General features: G+C 40.5%; 1 protein-coding gene across 1 annotated transcript; it reads right to left on the minus strand.

The window, feature by feature from the left end:
- Nucleotides 1-1655: 1655 nt before the first annotated feature.
- On the minus strand, nt 1656-19494 carry LOC127676143 (putative zinc finger protein 56; the record flags this gene model as incomplete). Its single annotated transcript, XM_052172111.1, has 4 exons — nt 19484-19494; nt 16702-16804; nt 10003-10129; nt 1656-2057 (listed from the first exon to the last, which is right to left on the minus strand). Coding segments are annotated over exons 1-4 (643 nt in total), but the record flags the coding sequence as incomplete, so codon positions are not given.
- Nucleotides 19495-25446: the final 5952 nt, after the last annotated feature.

The raw sequence follows: 25446 nt of genomic DNA on the forward strand, positions 1-25446 counted from the left end.
CGAGCCCAGCCTGGTCTACAAAGTGAGCTTCAGGACAGCCAGGGCTATACAGAAAAACCTTGTTTTGGAAAAAAACAAATCCAAAAAACAAAAACAAAAACAAAACAAAACAAACAAACAAACAAAACCCAAACAATTCTTAACTTACAGTAAATTTCTCCTACCAACTTTTACAAAGATGTCCTTAGGGTCATGACATAACAACGAAACTGAAAACCACTATCTGCTATTTTTCAGGCTGCAGAGTCTAGTACTACTCACCACTTGCGTTCAGAGTCTCCCAGCAGAGCGCATTTAATTTGTGATGGCCAAAAGCAAAAGCTGAAAGTTGCAACCTATTTCCAGAGATAAGAAAATAGTCTCTGGAGCACATATAATTACTCTGCTACCCAGCATTATTTCTTTGTATACATTTTGTGATATATGTTAATGATCCATTTCTTTTGTTGGTGTTGGTTTTTAATTTTTTTTAACTTATACACTTTATATCCCACTCACCACCCCCCTCCAGGTCACCTCCTCCCACAATCCTTCCTCCATCACCTCATTCTTTTCTCCTCTGAGTGGGTGGGAGACCCCTGTGTATACCTCCCTAAACCCTGGCACTTCAAGTCTCTGCACAGCTAGGCACTTCCCCTCCCACTGAGGCCAGACAAGGCAGTCCAGTTAGGAGAACATATCCCAAGTACAGGCAACAGGTTTTGGGATAGCCCCTGCTCCAGGTATTCAGGACCCACATGAAGACCAAGCTGCTCATCTGCTACATATGGCAGGGAGGCCTAGGTCCAGCCTGTGTATGTTCTTTGGTTGATGGTTCAGACTCTGAGGACCCCAAGGGTACAGGTTAGTTGACTCTGTTAGTCTTCCTGTGGAGTTCCTATCCCATTCTGCCCCATAATCATTCCTCTTCTTCTTCTATAAGAGTCCCCAAGCTCCATCCACTGTTTGACTATGGGTGTCTGTCTCTGTCTGAGTCAGTTGCTCAGTAGAACCTCTTAGAGGAAAACTTGCTCCTGTCTGCAAACATAACAGTATCATCAATAATGTTAGGGATTGGTGCTTGCCACGTAGCATAGCACCTGGACCACCTATCCATACTAATGAGGTATCTCAAGAACCTTAACTTTCAGCCAATGACCTTCCCTTCCTGGATATTCTCACATTGTTCCCAAACATTACATAATCCTTTGTTCACCCAGAATAAAACCTATGTGCTCACATCTACCCCCAACAAAGCAATACAAACAAGCTAAGATCATCTCAGAGAACTTCTTCATTAATGATCACCTCAGGGAAGGTCTTCACCTAAAAGGAGACATAACACTAAAACTCCTGAAGAAGACCTCTCTCCTTCTGCCCCTCTGTCACTAGCTCCAAACCAGACTAAGTTCCTTCCTCTCCTGTACTATTTTCACCCTTCCAGCCTGACATGCAACAGTGTCTGATACCCCAAGAGGAATACAGACTGAAAACTCCTGTCCTTGACTTCACCTTGTCTTCCACAAGCCAGTGTACTGGCTGCTGTGAACCTCCACATGAGAGGAAGAACATGGACCACATCCATATCCATTCCTTACATAGCTCCCCATGTCGGTGAGTTCTCTGATGCCTGCTTAGGTTTGATTTCTGTGAAAAGGTTTTTCTACACACATTACATCCATAAGGTTTCTCCCCAGAATGAATCAACTCATATACAATGAGGGATGATTTGTAGCCAAGCATTTTTCCACACTGAATGCATTCATAGGGCTTTTCATCTGTGTGGATTCTATGATGCTTACTGAGGACTAACTTCCACTGAAACGTTTTCCCACATTTATTATATTCATAGGGCTTTTCACCTGTGTGAATTATTTGGTGATTGTTGAGATATGACTTATTTTGAAATGCTTTCCCACACTCTTTACATTCATATGGTTTCTCATCTGTGTGAACCTTCTGGTGAGTTTTGAGGTATGACTTATTTTGAAAGTCTTTTCTACATTCTTTATATTCATGTAATTTCTCACTGTTGTGGATCCTCTGATGCCTACTGAGGTCTGACTTCTGGTAAAAGGCTTTTTTCCACACTCACCGCACTCGAGCACTGACTGCTTTTCTGAAGGTCCTGAGTGCAAATCCCAGAAACCACAAGGTGGCTCACAACCATCTGTAATGAGATCTGATGCCCTCTTCTAGGCTGTCTGAAGACAGCTACAGTGTACTTACATATAATAAATAAATAAAATTTTAAAAGAAAAAAAAAACTGGGAAGCAGAAGCAGGTGAATTTCTGAGTTCAAGGCCAGCCTGGTCTACAGAGTGAATTCTAGGATAGCCAAGGCTACACAAAGAAACCCTGCCTCAAAAAACAAAACAAAACAAAACAAAAAACAAAAAACAAAACAAAAAAAAAAGAAGAAGAAAGAAAGAAAGAGAAATAAAGAAAGAAAAAAGAAAAAAAAAACTTGTCTCACTTCTCCTTGAGACGAAAAAGCTCTTGATTCTTTCTCAAATGGAAACGCCCTTCCTATGGTTTCTTCCTATGATTTCTTACATCATAGCTCACAGCCTAACTTCTAAATCTGTTTCTGTATTATCTCATCAACTTCGTAAGTGAAATACTCTATAACTTTAAACACCATCTGTTACTCACTATACTCTGGTTCAATATTACATATACTTGTTTGTGGTTCCTCAGTACAAATAAACTTATTTGTCTTTGTTGAAATTAATTCCATGAAGTAAGGACATTACTTTTATATTTTTTTATTTGTTTTGTTTTTTGAGACAGGGTTCCTCTGTGTAGCTCTTGGTGTCCTGGAACTCACTCTGTACACCACACTGGACTCAAACTCAGAAATCCACCTGCCTCTGCCTCCTGAGAACTGGGATTAAAGGTGTGCACCACCACTGCCTAGCTACTTTTACATTTTTATTTTATATAAAATATATATAAGAACTAGCCCTTGAAATCTGCCTCATTAAACTGTGCTAAAACAAAAACACGCACATGAAATATGTATGAAAACCAAATCCCCATGAGTCTGGAGTGCAAGAGGCAAGTGAAGCTATGAAAAAGAAAAAGTACCAGAAAAAAAACATCAAATTACAGAAGTTAAGATAGATGGGGGGAGACTTCAGAACTCGGCCTCCCGCCAGTCAAGAGAGGCTCACCTCCATCTTGGTTTCAGACTCCAGAGAGATTGGACAGACTGAGGTACACAAACATAATCCAAGGCCAACACCGTGGGGGTCTGAGCCCGACGGGCATTGGCCTGCACCCAGACCCTGGGCTGTTCGGGGAGCCATTGGGGTGCCAACCCAGCCAGGAGGTTTTTTGCCCTGGCATGTGTGCACGCCGCCATTTTGCCTACAGGACGACAGAGAGCTCTGGCGGGCAGAGCCATAACAGGCATAGCCTGAGGCTAACAAAGCAGGGGTCTAGGCCCCAAAAGGCCCAGGACTGACCCCAAGAACTGGGCGGCTTGGTGGGCCATCTGTGTGTCAACCCGCCCAGGAGTTTGCTAACACAGCAGACTCTCCCGGCGCTTTCGGGGAGCACGAGCACGCACGCCCGCCATCCTGGTCACCTGGCAGACCCAATTAACAGTCATTGCCTAGGGGAACTTTGGTCGGACCTTGGCCTCCCAGGCTTTTGCCTGGACTCAGGGCCTGGGCAGCCAGGCTAACCTTGTGTGCGCCAGCCTGGTTGAGGAATTGGCTGCCCAGCGGAGTGATCAGAACACAGGGGAGGTCCCTGCAGCATACACCATTGGCGCTCCCTGGGGGGTGCACACGGGCTCCATCTGGTCCACAGACACAATCTGGGGCAAGGCCTCAGGCGGGAGCCCCCAGCTCAACTCTCTCAGCTTCCGGATCCAGATAAGCCTGGGCGGTGGCACCACTTCTCCAGGTCCTGCAAGAGGCTAGAGGGGATTCCAGGCGGCCAGCGGGGAGAAGTCAGTGTGCTCCTGTGAATCCAGCGGGCCCCAGCGGGAGCCTTCAGGTGCCTGCTTCGGGATCTGAACAGCCTGGGCAGCAGCACCCTGTCTACAGGCAGTACAGGAGGTAAGCTGTGCACCAGAGGCCAACTGGGAAGGGGCAGCTTGCACTGGTGAGTCCAGCATTGACCACAAGACCAACTAACACCAGTGAGAACTAGATGGCAAAAGGCAAACGCAGAAACATCACTAACAGAAATCAAGGCAATATGGCAACATCTGAACCCAATTCTCCTCTACCAACATGCCCTGGATACCCCATCACACCAGGAAAACAAGATTTGGATTTAAAATCACTGGTTATGATGCTGGTACAGGAACACATGAAGGATAGACTTAAAGAAATTCAGGAGAAAATGGATCAAAAGTTAGAAGCCTGTGCAAGGGAAACACAAAAATCATTGAAAGAAATCCAGGAGAATTCAAAAGCCAACAATGAGGAAACGCAAAAAAAAAAAAAAAAAAAAAAAAAAAAAAAAAAAAAAAACAGTTAAAGAAATACAGGAGAACTTTGGTCAACAGGCTGAGGTCAAGAAAGAGGAAACACAAAAATATCTTAAAGAATTACAGGAAAACACAAACAAGCAAGTGAAGGAGCTAAGCAAAACTATCCAGGATCTAAAATCAGAAGTAGAAACAACTAAGAAAACTCAAAGGGAGACAACTCTGGAGATAGAAAGCCTTGGGAAGAAATCAGGGGACAGAGATGCAAATATCAACAACAGAATACAAGAGATAGAAGAAAGAATCTCAGATGCTGAAGATTCCATAGAAACCATGGACTCAACAGTTAAAGAAAATTCAAAATGCAAAAAGCTTGTAACCCAAAATATCGAGGAAATCCAGGACACAATGAGAAGACCAAACCTAAGGATTATAGGCGTAGATGAGAGTGAAGATTTACAACTTAAAGGGCCAGCAAATATCTTCAATAAAATTATGGAAGAAAACTTCCCTAACCTAAAGAGAGAGATGCCCATGAATATACAAGAAGCCTACAGAACTCCAAACAGACTGGACCAGAACAGAAATACTTCCCGTCACATAATAATCAAAACACCAAATATTCTAAACAAAGAAAGAATATTAAAGGCAGTAAGAGAAAAAGACCAAGTAACATATAAAGGAAGACCTATCAGAATCACAGCAGACTTTTCACCTGAGACTATGAAGGCTAGAAGGTCCTGGGCAGATCTCATGCAGACTCTAAGAGAACACAAATGCCAACCAAAACTACTATATCCAGCAAAACTCTCAATCACCGTAGATGGAGAAACTAAGATATTTCATGACAAAACTAAGTTTACCCAATATCTATCCACAAACCCAGCCCTAAAAAGGATAATAGGAGGAAAACACCAATACAAGGAGGGAAACTTCACCCTGGGAAAAGCAAGATAGTAACCTTTCATCAAACCCAAAAGAAGTTAAGCAATCAAATTTAAAAAATAACGTCAAAAATGATAGGAAGTAACAATCACTATTCCTTAATATCTCTTAACATCAAAGGACTTAATGCCCCAATAAAAAGACACAGACTGAGTAGATACGTAAACCGGACCCTACATTTTGCTGCTTACAGGAAACACACCTCAGGGTCAAAGACAAACACTACCTTAGAGTAAAAGGCTGGAAGACAATTTTACAAGCAAATGATCTCAGGAAACAAGCTGGAGTAGCCATTTTAATATCAGATAAAACTGACTTTCAACCCAAAGTCATCAAAAGAGACTCTGAGGGACACTTCTTGCTGGTCAAAGGAAAAATACAACAAGAAGAACTCTCAATCCTGAACATCTATGCTCCAAATGCAAGGGCACCCTCTTTCGTAAAAAACTTTATTAAAACTCAAAGCACACATTGCACCTAACACAATAATTGTGGGTGACTTCAACACTGCACTTTCCTCAATGGACCAATCAGGAAAACAGAAACTAAACAGGGACACAATGAAACTAATTGAAGCTTTGGAACAAATAGATTTAACAGATATATATAGAACGTTCTATCCTAAAACAAAAGAATATACCTATTTCTCAGCACCTCATGGTACCTTCTCCAAAATCGACCATATAATTGGTCACAAGACAGACCTCAACAAATATAAGAAGATCGAACTAATCCCATGCCTCCTATCAGATCACTATGGAGTAAAAGTGGTCTTCAATAGCAACAAAAACAACAGAAACCCACATATATGTGGAAACTGAACAATATTTTACTCAATGATACCTTGGTCAAGGAAGAAATAAAGAAAGAAATTAAAGACTTTTTAGAACACAATGAAAATGAAAACACAACATACACAAATCTATGGGACACAATGAAAGCAGTGCTAAGAGGAAAACTCATAGCACTGAGTGCCTCCAAAAAGAAAATGGAGAGAGCATACATTACCAGCTTAATTACACACCTGAAAGCCGTGGAACAAAAAGAAGCTATTTCACCCAGGAGGAGTAGAAGTCAGGAAAACATCAAACTCAGGGCTGAAATCAATCAAGTAGAAACAAAGAGAACCATACAAAAAATCAACAAAACCAGGAGCTGGTTCTTTGAGAAAATCAACAAGATAGATAAACCCTTAGCCAGAATGACCAAAGGGCACAGAGAAAGTATCCAAATTAACAAACTTAGAAAGGAAAAGGGAGATATAACAACGGAAACTGAGGAAATCCAAAAAATCATCAGATCCTACTACAAGAGACTGTACTCAACACAACGGGAGAATCTGGAGGAAATGGACAATTTCCTTGACAGATACCAAATACCAAAATTAAATCAGGACCAACTAGACCATCTAAACAGTCCCATAATGCCTAAAGCAATAGAAGGAGTCATAGAAAGTCTTCCAACCAAAAAAAGCACAGGACCAGATGGTTGCACTGCAGAATTCTATCAGACCTTGAAAGAAGAGTTAACACCAATACTCTTCAAACTATTCCACAAAATAGAAACAGAAGGAACACTACCCAATTCCTTCTATGAAGCGACAATTACGCTGATACCAAAGCCACACAAAGATCCAACAAAGAAAGAGAACTTCAGACCAATTTCCCTTATGAACATCGATGCAAAAATACTCAATCAAATTCTTGCCAACCGAATCCAAGAACACATCAAAATGATCATCCACCATGATCAAGTAGGCTTTATCCCGGGAATGCAGGATTGGTTCAATATACGGAAATCCATCATTGCAATCCACTACATAAACAAACTCAAAGAACAAAACCACATGGTCATTTCATTGGATGCTGAAAAAGCATTTGACAAAATTCAGCATCCTTTCATGCTTAAAGTCTTAGAGAGAACAGGAATTCAAGGACCATACCTAAACATAGTAAAAGCAATATACAGCAAACCAGTAGCCAGCATCAAACTAAATGGAGAGAAACTTGAGCAATCCCACTGAAATCAGGGACCAGACAAGGCTGCCCCCTTTCTCCTTATCTTTTCAATATTGTATTTGAGGTACTAGCTCAGGCAATTCGACAACATAAGGAGGTCAAAGGGATACAAATTGGAAAGGAAGAAGTCAAACTATCATTACTTGCAGACGACATGATAGTCTACCTAAGTGACCCAAAAACTCCACTAGAGAGCTCCTACAGCTGATAAAACAACTTCAGCAAAGTGGCAGGTTATAAAATCAACTCAAGCAAATCAGTGGCCTTCCTATACTCAAAGGATAAGCAGGCTGAGAAAGAAATTAGGGAAATGACCCCCTTCACAATAGCCATAAACAGTATAAAGTATCTTGGGGTGACTCTTACCAAACATGTGAAAGATCTGTATGACAAGAACTTCAAGACTCTGAAGAAGGAAATGGAAGAAGACCTCAAAAAATGGGAAAACCTCCCATGCTCATGGATCGGTAGAATCAATATAGTTAAAATGGCCATTTTGCCAAAAGCAATATACAGATTCAATGCAATACCCATCAAAATCCCAACTCAATTCTTCACAGAGTTAGAAAGAGCAATTATCAAATTCATCTGGAACAACAAAAAACCCAGGATAGCTGAAAGTATTCTCAGCAACAAAAGAAAGTCTGGGGGAATCAGTATCCCTGACCTCAAGCAATACTACAGAGCAATAGTGTTAAAAATTGCATGGTATTAGTACAGTGACAGGCAGGAGGATCCATGGAACAGGATTGAAGATCCAGAAATGAACCCACACACCTATGGCCACTTGATCCTCGACAAAGAGGCTGAAAACATCCAATGGAAAAAAGATAGCCTTTTCAACAAATGGTGCTGGTTCAACTGGAGGTCAGCATGCAGAAGAATGCGAATTGATCCATCCTTGTCTCCTTGTACTAAGCTTAAATCCAAATGGATCAAGGACCTCCACATAAAGCCAGACACTCTGAAGCTAAGAGAAAAGAAACTGGGGAAGACGCTTGAGGACATCGGTACAGGGAGAAATTTTCTGAACAGAACACCAATAGCGTATGCTCTAAGATCAAGAATTGACAAATGGGACCTCATAAAATTACAAAGTTTCTGTAAGGCAAAGGACACCATCAAGAGGACAAATCGGCAACCAACAAATTGGGAAAAGAACTTCACCAATCCTACATCAGATAGAGGGCTAATTTCGAATATATATAAAGAACTCAAGAAGTTAGACTCCAGAAAACCAAACAACCCTATTAAAAAATCGGGTACAGAGTTAATCAAAGAATTCTCAGCTGAAGGACTTCGGATGGCGGAGAAGCATCTTAAAAAATGCTCAACTTCATTAGTCATTAGGGAAATGCAAATCAAAACAACACTGAGATTTCACCTTACACCAGTCAGAATGGCTAAGATTAAAAATTCAGGAGACAGCAGGTGTTGGAGAGGGTGTGGAGAAAGAGGAACACTCCTCCAATGCTGGTGGGGTTGCAAATTGGTACAACCACTTGGAAATCAGTCTGGCGGTTCCTCCGAAAACTGGGTACCTCACTTCCAGAAGATCCTGATATACCACTCCTGGGCATATACCCAGAGGATTCCCCACCATGTAATAAGGATACATTCTCTACTATGTTCATAGCAGCCCTATTTATAATTGCCAGATGCTGGAAAGAACCCAGGTATTCCTCAACAGAAGAGTGGATGCAAAAAAATGTGGCATATCTACACAATGGAGTACTATTCAGCCATTAGAAACAATGAATTCATGAAATTCTTAGGCAAATGGATGGAGCTAGAGACCATCATACTAAGTGAGGTAACCCAGACTCAAAAGGTGAATCATGGTATGCACTCACTAATAAGTGGATATTATCCTAGAAAACTGGAATACCCAAAACATAATCCACACATCAAATGAGGTACAAGAAGAAAGGAGGAGTGGCCCCTTGTTCTGGAAAGACTCAGTGAAGCAGTATTCGGCAAAACCAGAACGGGGAAGTGGGAAGGGGTGGGTGGGAGGACAGGGGGAGAGAAGGGGGCTTGAGCGACTTTCGGGGAGTGGGGGGCTAGAAAAGGGGAAATGATTTGAAATGTAAATAAATTATTGCGAATAAAATAAATTTTAAAAAAAGAAAAGGATAGATGGGGGGCTGGGGGAGGGTCTAAAATATTTCATCAAATTGAAATGCACTAACATATGCAAAAGAACTCTCCTTGCAGACTACATAACAAACATTTTTGAGCCCTCAGATACGGAACTGGGGGATAAACTGATGATATGGCCAACCTTTGTTATACACAGTCTCCCCCTCCACATGGACCAACAACCAACCTGGCAGAGTCTTGTTTGCAGGTTCTTATGCTGTGCATGGCTCCTCTCCCTGTTCCAATTGGAAGATCAACTCAGGTTTAGGGATGCATTGCCCTGTTAATAGGAAATAATATAGGACTTGGAAAAATTCTGCTAATAAGAAAGAGAAAACCAGGTTTTAAGATCTAGGCATCAAAAGTGCAAATGTGGACCTTTCACTAGAGAGCAGTGAATAATCATACAAGGCCTAGAACCTTAGCCCTCAACCTTACAAATGCAGGGAAGGTGCTTGCTCTGAGACTTACCCAGTGACAGCCGGCTACTATACATCTCCAGCATCACACTCCTGTAAAGCATCTTCTGAGCATTGTTGAGATTTTGCCACTCCTCCCAGGTGAACTTCACTGTGACATCCTCAAATGACACCAACTCCTGTAACAGCACATTTCTCGTCAATCAATTTACTCTAAGCTTGTAAAAAGGAACATGAAGACTAGCTTCTCTTAAGGGGTAGAAGGCTCTCATGTGTATTTTTCATTATAATGTACCTTGTTTATATAGTATAAAAAAGTAAAAAAAAAAACCCTGATGTTATTGATTAATGTACTACCTGATAATATTAAAATTAAAACTTTTACTGTTGGTGTAAGAGAACCCAGACTACTCAGGTAACTAGGCCTTAATTAAATAGGACTGCAGGTGAACATAAAAATACCCATGCCTCGCTCTACCTTTTAGGAGTTGGAGGAAGCCTGACTAATGTCCTGTTGTATGGGTTGTGCATAATAATTCCCCTTCTCTTGTGTAAATGAATTATCTTTAATATAAATATCATCTGTGAATTAATCCAGTGGCTGTATTTCTTTACTTCATACTATTTCTCAATAATCACTCAGAAAAATCAGTATTTCTTTAAATCTGCACCTTAATAGCTGATGTCTCACTATTCTCTATTCTGTCCAGCCACTGGGTGATCATCATTTATTGTCGGGCAGAGAATAAATGGTAAGAATTGTTTACAGAAACTTAATACAGGACATCCTTAGTATAAGCATTTTTATGCTGTGTCATGATTGAAACAAGGGCAAAGAAATTTGCATTTGAAGGGTAAACTTTACACAGTGTAAGTCTACATTTCCCCCTTTTGTCTAATAAAAGTCTCTTTTCTTATAATAATAAACAACACGCAGCAGGAACAATTATGAAGCAATTATAAAAAATATTAGGTAAGAGTTACATTGAAAAGGTCTGGTCTATTTGCATTCAGAAACTCATAAAGTATGTTATTTCATACCTTACATGGTGGTAAAGACTTACATAGCCCAAGAAAATTATCAGCTGAGGATGAAAAAGAGTTGGCTTTGACAGAGAAGAAACTATAGAACACAGAGCTAGATCATTACCCAAAGATCACCTGCATCCCAGCTATCGTCCCTTCTACTCATTCTCCCACGGGAATGCTTACACAAAGGGAATATTTTAACCTTAGAATAGATATTTTTAGTACACAAACAGAGCAAAAATATTAAAAACCTATACAGAAAAGGTTTCTGAACTGATTCTAAAGGGAAAAGTGTGACTTTGTCAACTCTCTGGAATGGATCCACCTGAGATTGTGGCACCTTTTACCAATGCTGAGATTGCCTCACAATGGGAACAAGATGAACTTTGGCAAAGAGTCTGAAGTAATTTTTAGAAGAAATTAACAACAAATACCCAAAAGGCAAGTGGCTTCAATTTGTAAAAAGAACTAATTGGATTTTCCCTTGTATAATAAAAAGAATTCCAATTCCGGAGCACTTACATTTTACACTGATGCAAATAAATCAGGAAAGGCAGGATATAAGTCAGAAGATATAAGTAAGGTGGTTAAAAGTCCTTATGAATCAGGATAAAATCAGGATCATATGAAATACTTATGGCATAATTAGATTTTTCAAGAATCTCTTAATATAGTAACTAACTCTAAATATGCATAAAGTGGTTTTTTTTTTTTCATATAGGAACTGCTGAGCTTATTCAGGATGATTCCAAATTGACTTCTTGTTTATTCAACAAGTGGGTTGATTCTGCCATTATGGGTTTATTAGAAGTTATGGCAATTATGGGTATACCTATACAAATTAAAACTGACAATGCTCCAGCGTATGTCACTAGTAAAAATTTTAAAACTTTGCATATTAATAAATAAACCATATTACAGGTATAACAACAATCATACAGAACAAATAGTCATTGAAAGTTCCAACTGTACTTTAAAAGAAATGCTTAGTAAACAGGATTATCAAAAAACACAAAGATAGATTACAAAATGCTTTATTAGCTTAAAATTTCTTAAATGCTAATAAACAAAAAAACAATGGCCACAGGAGACACCAGATTATATAAAAAAACTGAATTATATCAGCCTGTTTATTTCAAAGATATATTAACTTCAAAATAGAGAGCATGAAATGTGTTACTCTGGGGAAGGAACTTTGCATATGTTCATACAGGAAAAGAAAAATTATGGATTTCATCCAAACTGATAAAATAATCAGATTTGATAGAGGAAGACACCATGAAGATCTTGACTACAGATAGGAAAAAGAAAATCAAAAAGACCAAACAGAATCTGTAACATGATTTCCTGATCCCTCTACATGGATCAGCCTTGACACTGGCAAGACAAAAAAATGTCTCTAACAAGAACTTCACCTAGTCATAGCCAACGGATCTTACTGACTACAGAGTCTTGAAGATCTATCATTCTATCCTTTCATATAGCATGAATGAAGATTTATATTGCAGTTTCGATATATGATCTAACTACCTCATAAAGAAAGACAGTTGTCTTTCACCTGCTCAAACAAGAAATAAAAAATCATCTTTAACTGATCTGTGCATGTTGGACATTCCATATATTATATTAATATAGAAATATATATTACCTCTAAAAGTTTTATGTTCACAGAAAAAAACAACCCAGAACACAGTCCTGACAAGATTCACTCTCAAGGATGCTGAGATGCTGAGACTTGCTATTCTACCTCCCTGCCTGATCCAACCTCAACTACATCGAAGCTGGTTTCCTCTGAAGACTTGCTTCTGGGAGAACTTCAGAACAGCTATCTCACTTGGTCCAGCCTTTCAGACGATTCCAATTGGGAATTCATTTAAGCCTGCACTTTCTCAGCATACAGAGACTGGACAACAACTGCTACAGCTAGCTTCTTTAAGACTAACCACTTTTTTAAATTGTCCCCCCCCCCAGAACAAATTTTATATCTAAAATCAACTGGAAACAATTATAAGCAAACTTCACCCCATTCCCAAAAGTGGTAAAGTAACTTTCATCATTCAATAGCTGTCAGATGTTTGTTGTCTTTTAAAGGGGGATGGTTACAAATAATTATGTTCTTGGACAGGGAGGAAACAAAATAGGAAGGTTAGATTCAGGGATTTCTTTTTCCTTTCGTTTTCACTTTCTTTCTTTCTTGGGTAAGGCAAAGGGGGTTGAAAAAAGGGGGGATAGAGAAGTATTATAAGAAGTTCAATATAGCCGGGCAGTGGTGGCATATGCCTTTAATCTCAGCACTTGGGAGGCAGAGCCAGGTGGATTTCTGCGTTCTAGGACAGCCTGGTCTACAGAGTGAGTTCCAGGACAGCCAGGGCTATACAGAAAAACCCTGTCTTAAAAAGACAAGAAGAAGGAGAAGGAGGAGGAGGAGGAGGGGGGGTGGTGGTGGTGGTTGCGGTGGGGGTAGTAGTAATAGTAGTTATTGTTGTTAGATATATAAGGGTAGATTATTGAATCTACTCTTATGCCAAACAACATTTATAGTCATAATCTGACATTGGTACAGGATTGTGTATATTGATACAAAAATAAGTTTATTTTTGATACATTGGCATGGGTTATTTTATTCTGATATACATTTAAGGATACGTTGATACCCACAATGTATATATGTTCTTAATGTTTATTTGAGGTATTGTACTTATATAATTCTTAAAGATGCAGTGCAAAAGTTCTAGTCCTTTTGAAAGGACTGCTATTACAAACTGTTAGGGATGATTAAAAACTGCAAGTTACAAACTTTTAGGGATGGTTATGATAGTCAGACTCGTGGTCATATTAAATAATAGTCTAGTTAATACAATAAGGTGTTTTCAAGGTATTTTCAGATAGTAAATAGCTAAGAATAAACAATGTTAGACAATTCAGATATACTATAAGTGGATAGATGGTCTTCAAAAACCTCAGAGATCCACAGCATATGCCATATAAAATTATTGCATTATTAAAAGATCTCTTGACTATAAGACAAGTCAGCTCCTGAAAGTCCACCATTTGACGTCACGTATGATGATGAGCGTCCATAAGCTCCATGTGGAGGTGACTCAATTGTGTCAAGCTACCCACTGGGCAAAGAAAACGCCCACACTTCAACTATAGGCAAATGCTATCCAGAAAGGACAGCCAACCAAAGGGACACAGAAAAGCCAACTGTCAAGCTCTGACAAGACCGAGTAAGCCAAGTCCTTCATAATTCCTGCTTCACATAAGTCTGTTAGATTCTCTGGGCTAAAGGCTGAAGATGGATGCTCCAAAGTTATAGGAACATTACTGGGGAGTGTCCAGGCATCCAACTGTCTCTGTCATATCTATAATTTTGGGGAAGCTATGTCCTTGCCCTTCCTGTATACTCAGTTAAATTTTTATTCCTTCTCAGGTCTCTGATGGGGTGAAAACTACAGCGTCTCACTTAAGCTTGAGATATTTAGGATTTAAGAAGATGTTGTAGGTCTAAAAGGATGGTTTTGGTTGGTAATGCAAATTAGGATAAAATTTGAGTTAGGCACAAAACTCTTAATACACCAAGATAGGACAGATAAATCCTAGGATGAAAAAAAATTTTTTTTCTCTTAATTGCCAAATACTGTGGACTGAACATTATGGAAGCAAATCCTCCAAACAGTTTCCAAAATTGTCTCATAATTGTTATATAATTGTATTCAGTTTATATTTTAAAGGAAAAGATCCTCTTATTGGACTAAAAGGGGGAATTGTAGAGAGAATATCTTGTGTATTTTATGGATGTATCACCTGTCAATTAAAAAGCTTACGGTCACCAGGGCGGTGGTGGCACACGCCTGTAATCCCAGCACTCTGGGAGACAGAGGCAGGCAGATTTCTGAGTTCGAGGCCAGCCTGGTCTACAGAATGAGTTCCAGGACAGCCAGGGCTACACAGAGAAACCCTGTCTCTGGGGGAAAAAAAAAGCTTACAGTCTATGGCTTAGGTAGAAAATAGGAAGTTGGACACCGAGGAGGCAGAAGGAATTCTGGGATAGAGACAGATGATAAGATTGGCCTGGAAAGATGTGAGGAGATGGCTGCATGGTACCTGAGCACAGGTAACCAGCCAGGTGGCAGAATGTATGTTAAAAAATTGAATTATCTAAATTATGATCTAGTCAGAGTTGACCCTAGCTATATGGCCAAGGTATTTTGAGTCTGAGTCTTATTTCTGGGAGCATAGGGGCTGGGAAGAAGAACCCAGATAAAACATCTACACTCTTTCCCAAAGAAAGAGTGACCCTTAACAGAGGCCTGAATGAAGGGAAACAAAGGGGGGAGGAAGAGAGAGTGTGTTGGGTGGAGAGGCATATAAGTGGAGGGAGGGGGAAGGAAGAGGGGGATGGTTTGGGGTTCTTAGAGGAGCGGGATGTCAAGAAAGGTTTTACCATTGGCAATGTAAATGAAGACGATATTCAATTAAAAAATAGATGAAAAAATGAAAGAGTGACCCTTGTCATTAAGTCATATATTGTAGTGAGCCACCCGTTGTTCTTCTCTGTTACAAGATGGCGCTGGCCACATGATGCTCCCTGGTAGTAAATCACTGGAACACATGCGCAGTGTGCTGCATTCCTTAACTCACTTACATGCTAATGAAGAACTCACTGAGATCACCTATGAGAATAGCTAGGGTACTTAAGGTGAGGCTGGGAGAGAGCCTGGGGCTGCCAATAGAAGTATTAAGTTCAAGTCAAGGTTTCCCGAATAAAACCATTATAAGGAAGAAACTCCTTGTGTCTCGTAATCTTTGCTGGCAAAGGTGGACGTGACATAATTGTTGGCCCGAACTGTTTGGAGTCTTCAGAACCTTTAATGGTCGGGGTTTAGCGCGCTGGTGAGTACCCAGGAGTTGGGGGTTAATTAAATTAAAAGTTCCCGGAATAAGGGAGGTACAGTCTCGGTATTAAGAGGCTAAGAAGTTCCCGGTATTTGGGACGAGTTAAAAAAATTCCTGGAATAAGGGAGGTACAGTCTCAGTATTAAGAGGCTAAGAAGTTCCTGGTGTTTGGGACGAGTTAAAAATTCCCAGATTAAGGGAGGTACAGCTCTTGGTATTAAGAGCTATGAAGTTCCCGGTATTTGGGACAAGTCTTATATTATAAAATAAAAAATTAATCGGTAATACAGGCCACGGGTCTCCCGTCTGTAGGATAAATGGATGGACAGAGGGAGGAGAAGGTGGCTAGTTAGCTCTGCTCTGCAAATTCAACAGAGTGGGAAGAGTTAGTGCACAGTGGAACAAAAGAAAAGAGGATTTGCATAGTAATCAGCTAAAAGTGAACTCTCCGGGGTTAAGAACCGTGGGAATTTTAAGTAAGAAGTTCTCATGCCTGTTTTTAAAGCAACAGGCACCTTATTACTCTGCCTGGTTAATTAAGCACGTTTGGAAAAGAAAGACAGGAGAGGGTCACTATATCCTAGCCTCAGGGGCTTGAGGCAAACAGAATCTAAAGATTTCCCACAGTGAAAAAGAAATTCAGGCTATCATAAGCAAGTTAGAAGAGGCGGTACTAAAGAGAAAAAAGAAATTCAAAGACAAAGGGCACATTCCCACCAAGCGGCAGAGTGCCATTCTTCTACACCAGCCCCGCCTCTTTACCAAGAAGGCACTCCCTCTGAGTACCCTTCCCCCCTTTTCCCCCTACCCCCCCCCCCCGCACTTCGGGGGCGTTACTTTTGCCCAGAAGTTTGGGGGCTGGGGCGAAACCTCTTGCCAGACGAAACCATTTCAGAGCTCCCGCAGGTAGGAAGGGCTTGCTATCTCTTAAAGGAGCTATGAGATTTAAAAGGAAAATTTAAAAAGTACTTTGAATCTTCCACGGAAGGCTGGATCACACCTGAGGAATTTATGCAGCCTACCCGAGCTAAATTCTCTGGAGAAAAATTTATTCTTTACAAGTCAGAGGCAGTTAAAACGACTGGACAAAGAAATTCCTGGGCTTTCCTCCCCCTCCTACCTCTCTACTTGGTAATGGCCAAGATACCGTGTCTCACATTTTTTAAACCTTTTTCTCTTTTTATAAACTTAATATGGGTTAAAAAAGCAAGACACTATACAATAACTATCAAGGGTTGCCTCTATTTCTTTCCTTCCTTCTCTGGCAGAACTCCCAGAAGAAAAAAGAAGATAAGAAGCTCACTCTTAAACAAGAGAAAAAGCAGGTTTCTGAAAAGCAGTTTTTCCATGTACAGGACATAGTATCAAATAGTGTAATAATAATGATACTACTACTACTAATAATAATAGTGATAATAATAATAATAATAATAATAATAACGGTTAAAAGATAAGTTCAAAACTCTCCAAGAAACAGAAGAAAATGGGAGACGTCCTATTTTCTCTCTGAATCCTTATGGAGATATTCTTAGTTCTGGTTAAGGTATTTGAGATCTTTTTGAGACATCAAGTTCCATTTCTGGCTGTTGCCTATCTTTGGTGCACCAAACTTGTCTATATTTCTACCATGGTGATGGATGGGTTCAAGGTGTTTTATTCCCCTAAAATTACAGCTAGAAAAATATATATGTACTTGGTTTAAATTAATGAGATTTGTGTAATTGCTTCATCTTTATTTCTAATTGGCCTTAAAGGTATAAATGTTTTACATGCCTTGACTACAGGGTATTGACTCATAAGTTATGGACATGATTTAAAAAATATAAAGAGGGTAATAAAAGTTAAGTTTAAAACTAACAATTTAGGGTTAAAGCTATCTTAAGCAACACGTCAATTCATGTTGTCTATTGTTTGAGTGGCTGTTGATTGTTGTGTTTATGTTATGTGTTAAAAGGAGAAAATAAAATTGTAAAAAAGGCGTGATCTACTGGCAGTCCTGCCAGTCTGCAATTTACATAGAAGAAGATGATTAAAGGTGCTTCACATTCTTAACTATGAGTTAAACATAGCTGGAAAAAGAAAAAAAAAAGCTACTTTTAAGAGACCAACAGCCTCAAACTTAATGGTTAATTCTCCTGGAAAAAATTTCTACCATGGTGATGGTTGGGTTCAAGGTGTTTTATTCCCCTAAAATTACAGCTAGAAAAATATATATGTACTTGGTTTAAATTAATGAGATTTGTGTAATTGCTTCATCTTTATTTCTAATTGGCCTTAAAGGTATAAATGTTTTACATGCCTTGACTATAGGGTATTGACTCATAAGTTATGGACATGATTTAAAAAATATAAAGAGGGTAATAAAAGGTAAGTTTAAAACTAACAATTTAGGGTTAAAGCTATCTTAAGCAACACGTGGCATGACAGAAGCCAAGAAATACAAGTCTCTAAGGTATTCCTAAATTGACATAATGTTTTATGTGATTCTTATCCTAGAACTCAGACTTATAAAAAATAAGACTTAAAGTAATGTCTCTTCAATAAGTTACATTGTCATACAATCAAACATACAAGCTGATAGACAAACTTTGCAATATGAAAATAATGTGTTTGCTATTATTTTAAGGAGAAAAGATTGTTTAGAACTGGGTTTTGCTTTCAAAAAATTGCAGTTATGCTTTGATATTACAGGTTCCTTTTGTTATTTGACCTTCATACAGTGGGGTCTGGTTACAGGCTACTCCTTGCAAGATTCATGGCTATAGGTCTGGCCTTATCTTACAGACTTCACCTAGAGAGTTATGGCTAAAAGAACATTTTTAACAGACTCATACAGATGTGGTTCAAAACAAAGTTTTAAACTTAGATCCATAAAACTTTAATAAGGCTATATAGAAATTATAAAGGCATTAAAATTTGCCCTTAGATTCACCCCAAATATTTACACAAGAGGCTAGAATAGCCCTCAAAAGAATAGAACAAGGATTACAAGACGCAGTATTGTTTCACTACAAAGAAAGAGAGAAAATTGCTTTATACATTTTGTATACCTTTTTGCAACCTACAGGCCTGCTTTGGCAGGAAGGTCCCCTGTTGTGGGTGCATCCTAGAGCCTCACCAACAAAATCTATTGATCGTTATCCTACTGCAATTGCTAATTTGGCCCTTCTAGGGATACAATAACGTCTACAATTTTTTGGGAAAAATCCTACATCACTGATCGTTCCCTACACTGCCTCTCAGATGCAGGTTTTGTGTGGGACGATTGATGACCAGGGCCATACCGCCGCTGACCGACACTGTTCAGAACCTGATAGGCCAAAAGAAATGGCCAAATGGAAAGATGTGTTGTCTGGTCAATGGAAAGGCCCGGATCCTATTTTAATAAGATCCAGGGGAGCTGTTTGTGTTTTCCCACAGGGGGAAGATAACCCATTCTGGCTGCTGGCACGACTGACATGGAGAATTCTGACACCTGAAGATGACACCTGGACGGATCCCACAGAAACTACTCCTGGCCCTTGTGCTGCCTCTTTGGATTTGGGTTCCTAGTATATTGGGAGAATACAGATGGGCTATCTTGTTGGCCTTCTCAAAGCCAATACCTGTCCGTCATGATGCGGTTGTTTTCCCAAAGTTTTTTACAACTAACAAAACCTTAGAATTGCCATACTTGCCGTATGATCCCACCTGAGCACCTTTAGGGGAGAGTCGCTCTCTACTAGAGTGAGGTTCTCTCTGTTTTGAATTTGATGGGGTAGGAGAATGCATCAAGCTCACAGGCTGGGCCTTGGGAATGTTTGACAAGCAGAAGGGAGGCTGGCTGAAGCAGACCCGGGATACCTCTAACCCAGATAAAACAGTTACAAAACGGGTCTTCTGGCAAGAGGCAATCTGGATTAATGGCACATTTCTATCGCCCAATTTTCTAAACAAGGAGCGTCCTCGTCAACCCAGGATAGCTCCCCATTGTAGTTGGGAGGATGAAGGGATAATTCCACCCTGGTCTGATTGTCAATCCTCTATTACTCGTTGGGCAGACCAAGCTAAAACCTTTTCCTTTTCCCCCAATATGATGGTAGGCCAAGAGGAAGAATTCGCTATGAAACAGGGACTCTTTATACAGGACATTAGAATGCACCCGTTCCGTAAGTGGGTACTTTGTGGAGTTATTGGCAGCTGTTCAGATCTTAATTCCTTGGCTTTTATCCGAGGAGAAGCTGCTGGAAAGGCCTCTTTTACTGGTGCTTCAAAATTTTTTCAGTTCCGAGGATTAAGTGCTGCTATGCCGGGAAAGGATAGAATTACACAAATATATACTAATTCTACCATAGAAACCACTAGATTCAATAAAACCTTAGTGAATCAAATTGACTACCCACCTATCCCGGTATGCGTCTATCCCCCTTTCTTGTTTATTCTCTCAAATAAATCATTTGAGAAGTGTTCCAATGACACCTGTTGGATGTCCCAGTGTTGGGATTCAGAGTGGGCTACCCGTGCCATGGTAGCCAGGGTTCCGCGGTGGATTCCTGTCCCCGTGGAAGTCCCTTCTACCCTATCCCTGCTCAGACAGAAAAGAGATTTCGGTATCACTGCAGCTATTGTTGTGGCCATCTCCATTAGTGCAGTTGATGCTACAACTGCTGGGATTGCTATGGTAACCAAAGTTCAAACAGACAGAGCCCTGAACCAATTGTCGGCCAAAGTGGCGGATGCTGTCAATGTCCATACTTCTGCTAGTGCAGCTAAAGGGCGGGTTAATGATAAGTAACCAACGCCTCGATCTGGTGGAAGAAAGACTAAATATTCTTTTTCAACGTGCTCAATTGGGATGTGAAAGAAAACTGGATGCGCTCTGCATTACCAGTGTACAGTATGAAAATTTTACCCACGCGGCGAATTTGTCTAGGCAATTGTCATTATATCTTGCAGGAAATTGGTCTCAAGGCTTCGATGAAACACTCGAATCCTTGCGGGCAGCAGTGTTGGCTATCAATTCGACTCGAGTGGACCTGTCGCTGACAGAGGGACTCTCTTCCTGGACCACTTCAGCTTTTTCTTACTTTATGGAGTGGGTGGGGGTGAGTCTATTTGGTGCAGTCTTAAGCTGTGGATTCGTGTTCACGCTTTGGATGGTCTACAAACTCAGATCTCAACATAAACGTGACAAAGTTATGATTGCTCAAGCACTTGCGGCTATTAATCAAGGTGCCTCCCCAGAGATCTGGGTATCCATGTTATAATAAACTTACAAGCACTAGACTGCTCGGCTCTTGCACCCCTAAGGACGGCATAGAATTTGCCCTTTTCTGGTGTGTCTGAAGACAGTTACAATATACTTATCTATAATTTAATCTTTAAAAGGGTGCCTGGACAGGACCCTTTGGGACAAGACACATAAAGTGTGTATCCCAAAGAGGGTATATAGAAACATCTAGACATACAAGCACGTTTATTATTCATATCATCAAAAAGATAATGGCTTAAAAAACAATTTTACATTCTTGTATACATCAAATTATAAAGATTTGTTCTTGATGTACCGCATTATGATGTTGATTCTAAAGGACTTAATTGGCTTTTGCAGATGGTTGATACTCATATTTCTAATTTAAAAAATCAATATATGTGCATATAACTATGATTCATCTTGGCACATCATTTTCATAAATGGCTTTTCTGAAGGAAGAGCTAGATATCTTGTTTATAATCAACAGGTGGCTATAAAAACACATGGGCTCAGCTCAGTTAGCAGAGCTGACAATGATCAACTTATGGATTATGCTTTTAATCCTTTTACAATTTGCCAAAGGGCTCATGCCCTGAGTAATCTGTCATCTAGCGTTGCTCATGCAATTGATGTGCAAGTGAACCTTTATGGTCAACAGAAAGGAGGCTTAATGGTTATAAACCAAAGAATTGATTTAGTACAAGAAAAAATTAAGACCTTGTGGCAGCTAGCCCAAGTGGGATGTCAGTGGAAGTATTCTAATTTATGCACTACCAACATTCATTATGAAAATTTTACAAGAGCTACTAATTTGTCTAAACAAATGTCTAAGTATCTTTTAGGAAATTGGACTGGTGAATTTGACACCTTGATGGACCAACTCCATATGGCTATCGTGACCGTGAATTCCACTCCAGTGGATGTGTCTTTGGCTGAAGGACTGTCATCATGGATCAGTCCAGCGGTGTATCATCTGAAAGAGTGGGCGGGACTTAGAGTCCTTGCTGTTGTCATGATTTTAATAGCATTTGCTTGCCTGTGGTGTATCTGTAGGATAGTTTTGTCCAACAGAGACAGTCCGCAATGATAGTACAGGCACTCACAGCTATTAAAGCTGGACAGTTCCCCCAGGCCTGGCTGACAGCCTTAAATACTCTCACCTGATAGCGTGTTTAATAATAAAAAAGGGGGAACAAACAGGAGCGCAGAATACATGGCCATGGTATGATTAGATCTTGTCAATTTGTAAAAATGCTTTTACCTCAAGAATTTTTTCTTTTATAATATATCTGCTGTTAGAAACGTTAACAGAAGGGCAATCAGACTTCTTCAAACCACCCTTTTTCTTCCTTATTAGTACCGATGTGTCTAGTGATCACCTAGATTGTAACAGTACCCACACACAATGCTATCTATCAGAATGTTGGAACGGCGGCAACGATAGTGCCTTGGTAGTTCATCTACCCATGTTTGTGCCCATTCCAGTTATAGAAGACCCAGACACTTTTCCTGTAGGACAATTGTTCCATGTTAAGAGAGATTTTGGTATTACTGCTGCCATTATTACAGCCATTACTATATCTGCAGCAGCCGCTGCAGTTGCCATGGCGTCTCAAGTGCAGACTGCAGAGGTAGTGAATAGTATAGTTGAGCAGTCTGCACGAGCCTTACAGACCCAAAATCAATATAATTCCCATTTAGAAGCTGGAATACTTTTGAATCAGAGAGTAGATATTCTACAAGAAGAAATTGATGCACTTGTAACAATGGTGCAGGTATCTTGCGTTAAACATACCCCAGGATTATATATTACTCCCCTTCAGGTAAATATGACAGCTCTAAAAGAAAGTCAGTGCAATGTCAGTGAATTCCTTAGAGGAAATTGGTCTCTTGAGGGAGAATCATTAACCAAACAGCTTGTATTTCAGATAGCTTCACTTAATGCCACAAGACTGAAGCCAATCACCGTGGAGGACCTGACCTCGTGGATCTCCAGTGCCTTTTCTTGGATCAAAGAGTGGGCTGGGTTGTTAGCTATAGCCGCCCTTATGTGCCTAGCAGCCTTCATCTGCCTTTGGTGCTTCTGCTGTATTAGACAAGATCATGCAGCTCATAGAGCCATAGTTTATCAGGCTCTTGCAGCTTTGGACGCTCAGGAAGACGTCTCTGTGTGGCTGGCCTCTCTAAAATCTTAGAAGCCTTCGCTCCAGGGTACACTGAGCATATAGTACTGTACATACTATACTGTCTGGAATCCAATGACATCCAAGGACGGGCAACTTCTCGGCACTTAGATCAACCTAAGACATGGGGCCCGGTGGGCGATAGGGTAACCCTTTGACGGGTCAGACTAAGTGTGGCAGAGATGACCCAAGTCAGGGGTCATTGGTCATCAGGATGCCAATGACCTGATTAGCCCTGACATGGGACGGCTTCTATTAAAACAAAAAAGGGTGATATGTAGTGAGCCACCCTTTGTTCTTCTATGTTACAAGATGGCGCTGGCCACATGATGCTCCCTGGTAGTAAATCAGTGGAACACATGCGCAGTGTGCTGCATTCCTTATCTCACTTACATGCTAATGATGAACTCACTGAGTTCACCTATGAGAATACGGGTGGTTATCTCCCTGGGCAAATGAGGCTAGCTAGGGTACTTAAGGTGAGGCTGGGAGAGAGCCCGGCGCCGCCAATAGAAGTATTAAGTTCAAGTCAAGGTTTCCCGAATAAAACCATTATAAGGAAGAAACTCCTTGTGTCTCGTAATCTTTGCTGGCAAAGGTGGACGTGACAATATATGCCGTACTCTCGTACCTCAGTTATGCAAATTAGGATGCATGTTTACCAAACCTGCTTCCTACATGAATTCCCCTTCCCTCAGAAGCCTTTGAAAGAATAACCTTTGCTTAATCTGGCACAGTGCAACTCTCTTTCAAAATCCTGCCTCAGCTACACAAACAACCACACACCAGAGTAATAGTCCTATACATTGCAGAGAGAAGCTCTGTGTACTGTATGGACGCATCACCTGTCAATAAAAAAAAAAAAAAAAAAAAGCTGTCTGGCCAATGAGCTGAGGCAGAAAATAGGTGGGAGTTCCAGTAGGGAGACAGAACTCTGATATAGAATCTGGCAGGGAAGATATATGACCCAGACTCTGAGGAGACAGACACACAACACTGAGAAGAGGTAATCAGCCATGAGGCACTCATAGAATAGAATAAATGGGTTAATTAAGTGTACTGGCTGGAGCTAAGAAATTATCAGTGATTAAGAAGAGACCAACATCACTGAAGTGAAATCTTTTCTGAGAGCACAGAGAGTGTGTTCCAGAGATAGCCACAGTTGTATTTTGTGCTGTGGCTGGACTTGGTACTGTGTAAGAGTCACTCAGGTGGTACTGGTTTTGAAGGCATGAAGGGGTGATGAAGAGCAGCTGAGGCTTGGCACTGTGAGAGGCCGCAGAAGGCCATTGGTGAAGGTGCAACCTCAGTTGCAATTGATGGCCCAGAACTGAAAGGGGTCATGCATAGGAGTTGAGGCTTGGCACCATGAAGAGAGCCTAGGAGAGGCTATTGGTGAAGCCTAGTTATAGCAGAAGACAGAGTTACATTGGAGTTGCTAGTGCCATGTGATGACCAAGAACAGCAGCAGCAGTGGAGTACAGATAGCTGGAGCCTAGAAGACAAGATGTGTGCTACAAAGGGCAGAGCTGGAGAAGTGACCCAAGCCCTTGGAGGAGCCTGGAAGATTGTATTGAACCCTAGAGTTTGAGTTTTGCTTTTGATTGTGACTGTGCCCTGATATTTTCCCTCTTGAAGGAAGAAAGTATTTTAGTGGAGCCTACAGTTAAGAGACTTTGAATTTTTAAAAGACTTTGGATTTTAAAAGATATTGGACAATTTAAAGGAATTGAACTTTTAATATGTAAAGACCGTGGGACTTTTAAAGTTTTTTAGATCTTGGGGATGAATAAGAAAATAAGAGTTGAGGCTCAATAATGATGTGTTTGTGTGTCTAGTTGACAAGGGGTCAATTGTACTGGCTGGTTTTTTTGTGTCAACTTGACATAGGCTGGAGTTACCACAGAGAAAGGAGCTTCAGTTGGGGAAGTGCCTCCATGAGATCCAGCTGTGGGGCAGTAAAGAACATCCCTCCATGGCCTCTGCATCAGCTCCTTCTTCCTGACCTGCTTGAGTTCCAGTCCTGACTTCCTTTAGTGATGAACAGCTGTGTGGAAATGTAAGCTGAATAAACCCTTTCCTCCCCAACTTGCTTCTTGGTGATGATTTTGTGCAGGAATAGAAACCCTGATTAAGACATTAAGTTACGAGC

This window comes from Apodemus sylvaticus, unplaced genomic scaffold, assembly GCF_947179515.1.
Source record: "Apodemus sylvaticus unplaced genomic scaffold, mApoSyl1.1 scaffold_465, whole genome shotgun sequence".
NCBI classification, from domain to species: Eukaryota; Metazoa; Chordata; class Mammalia; order Rodentia; family Muridae; genus Apodemus; species Apodemus sylvaticus.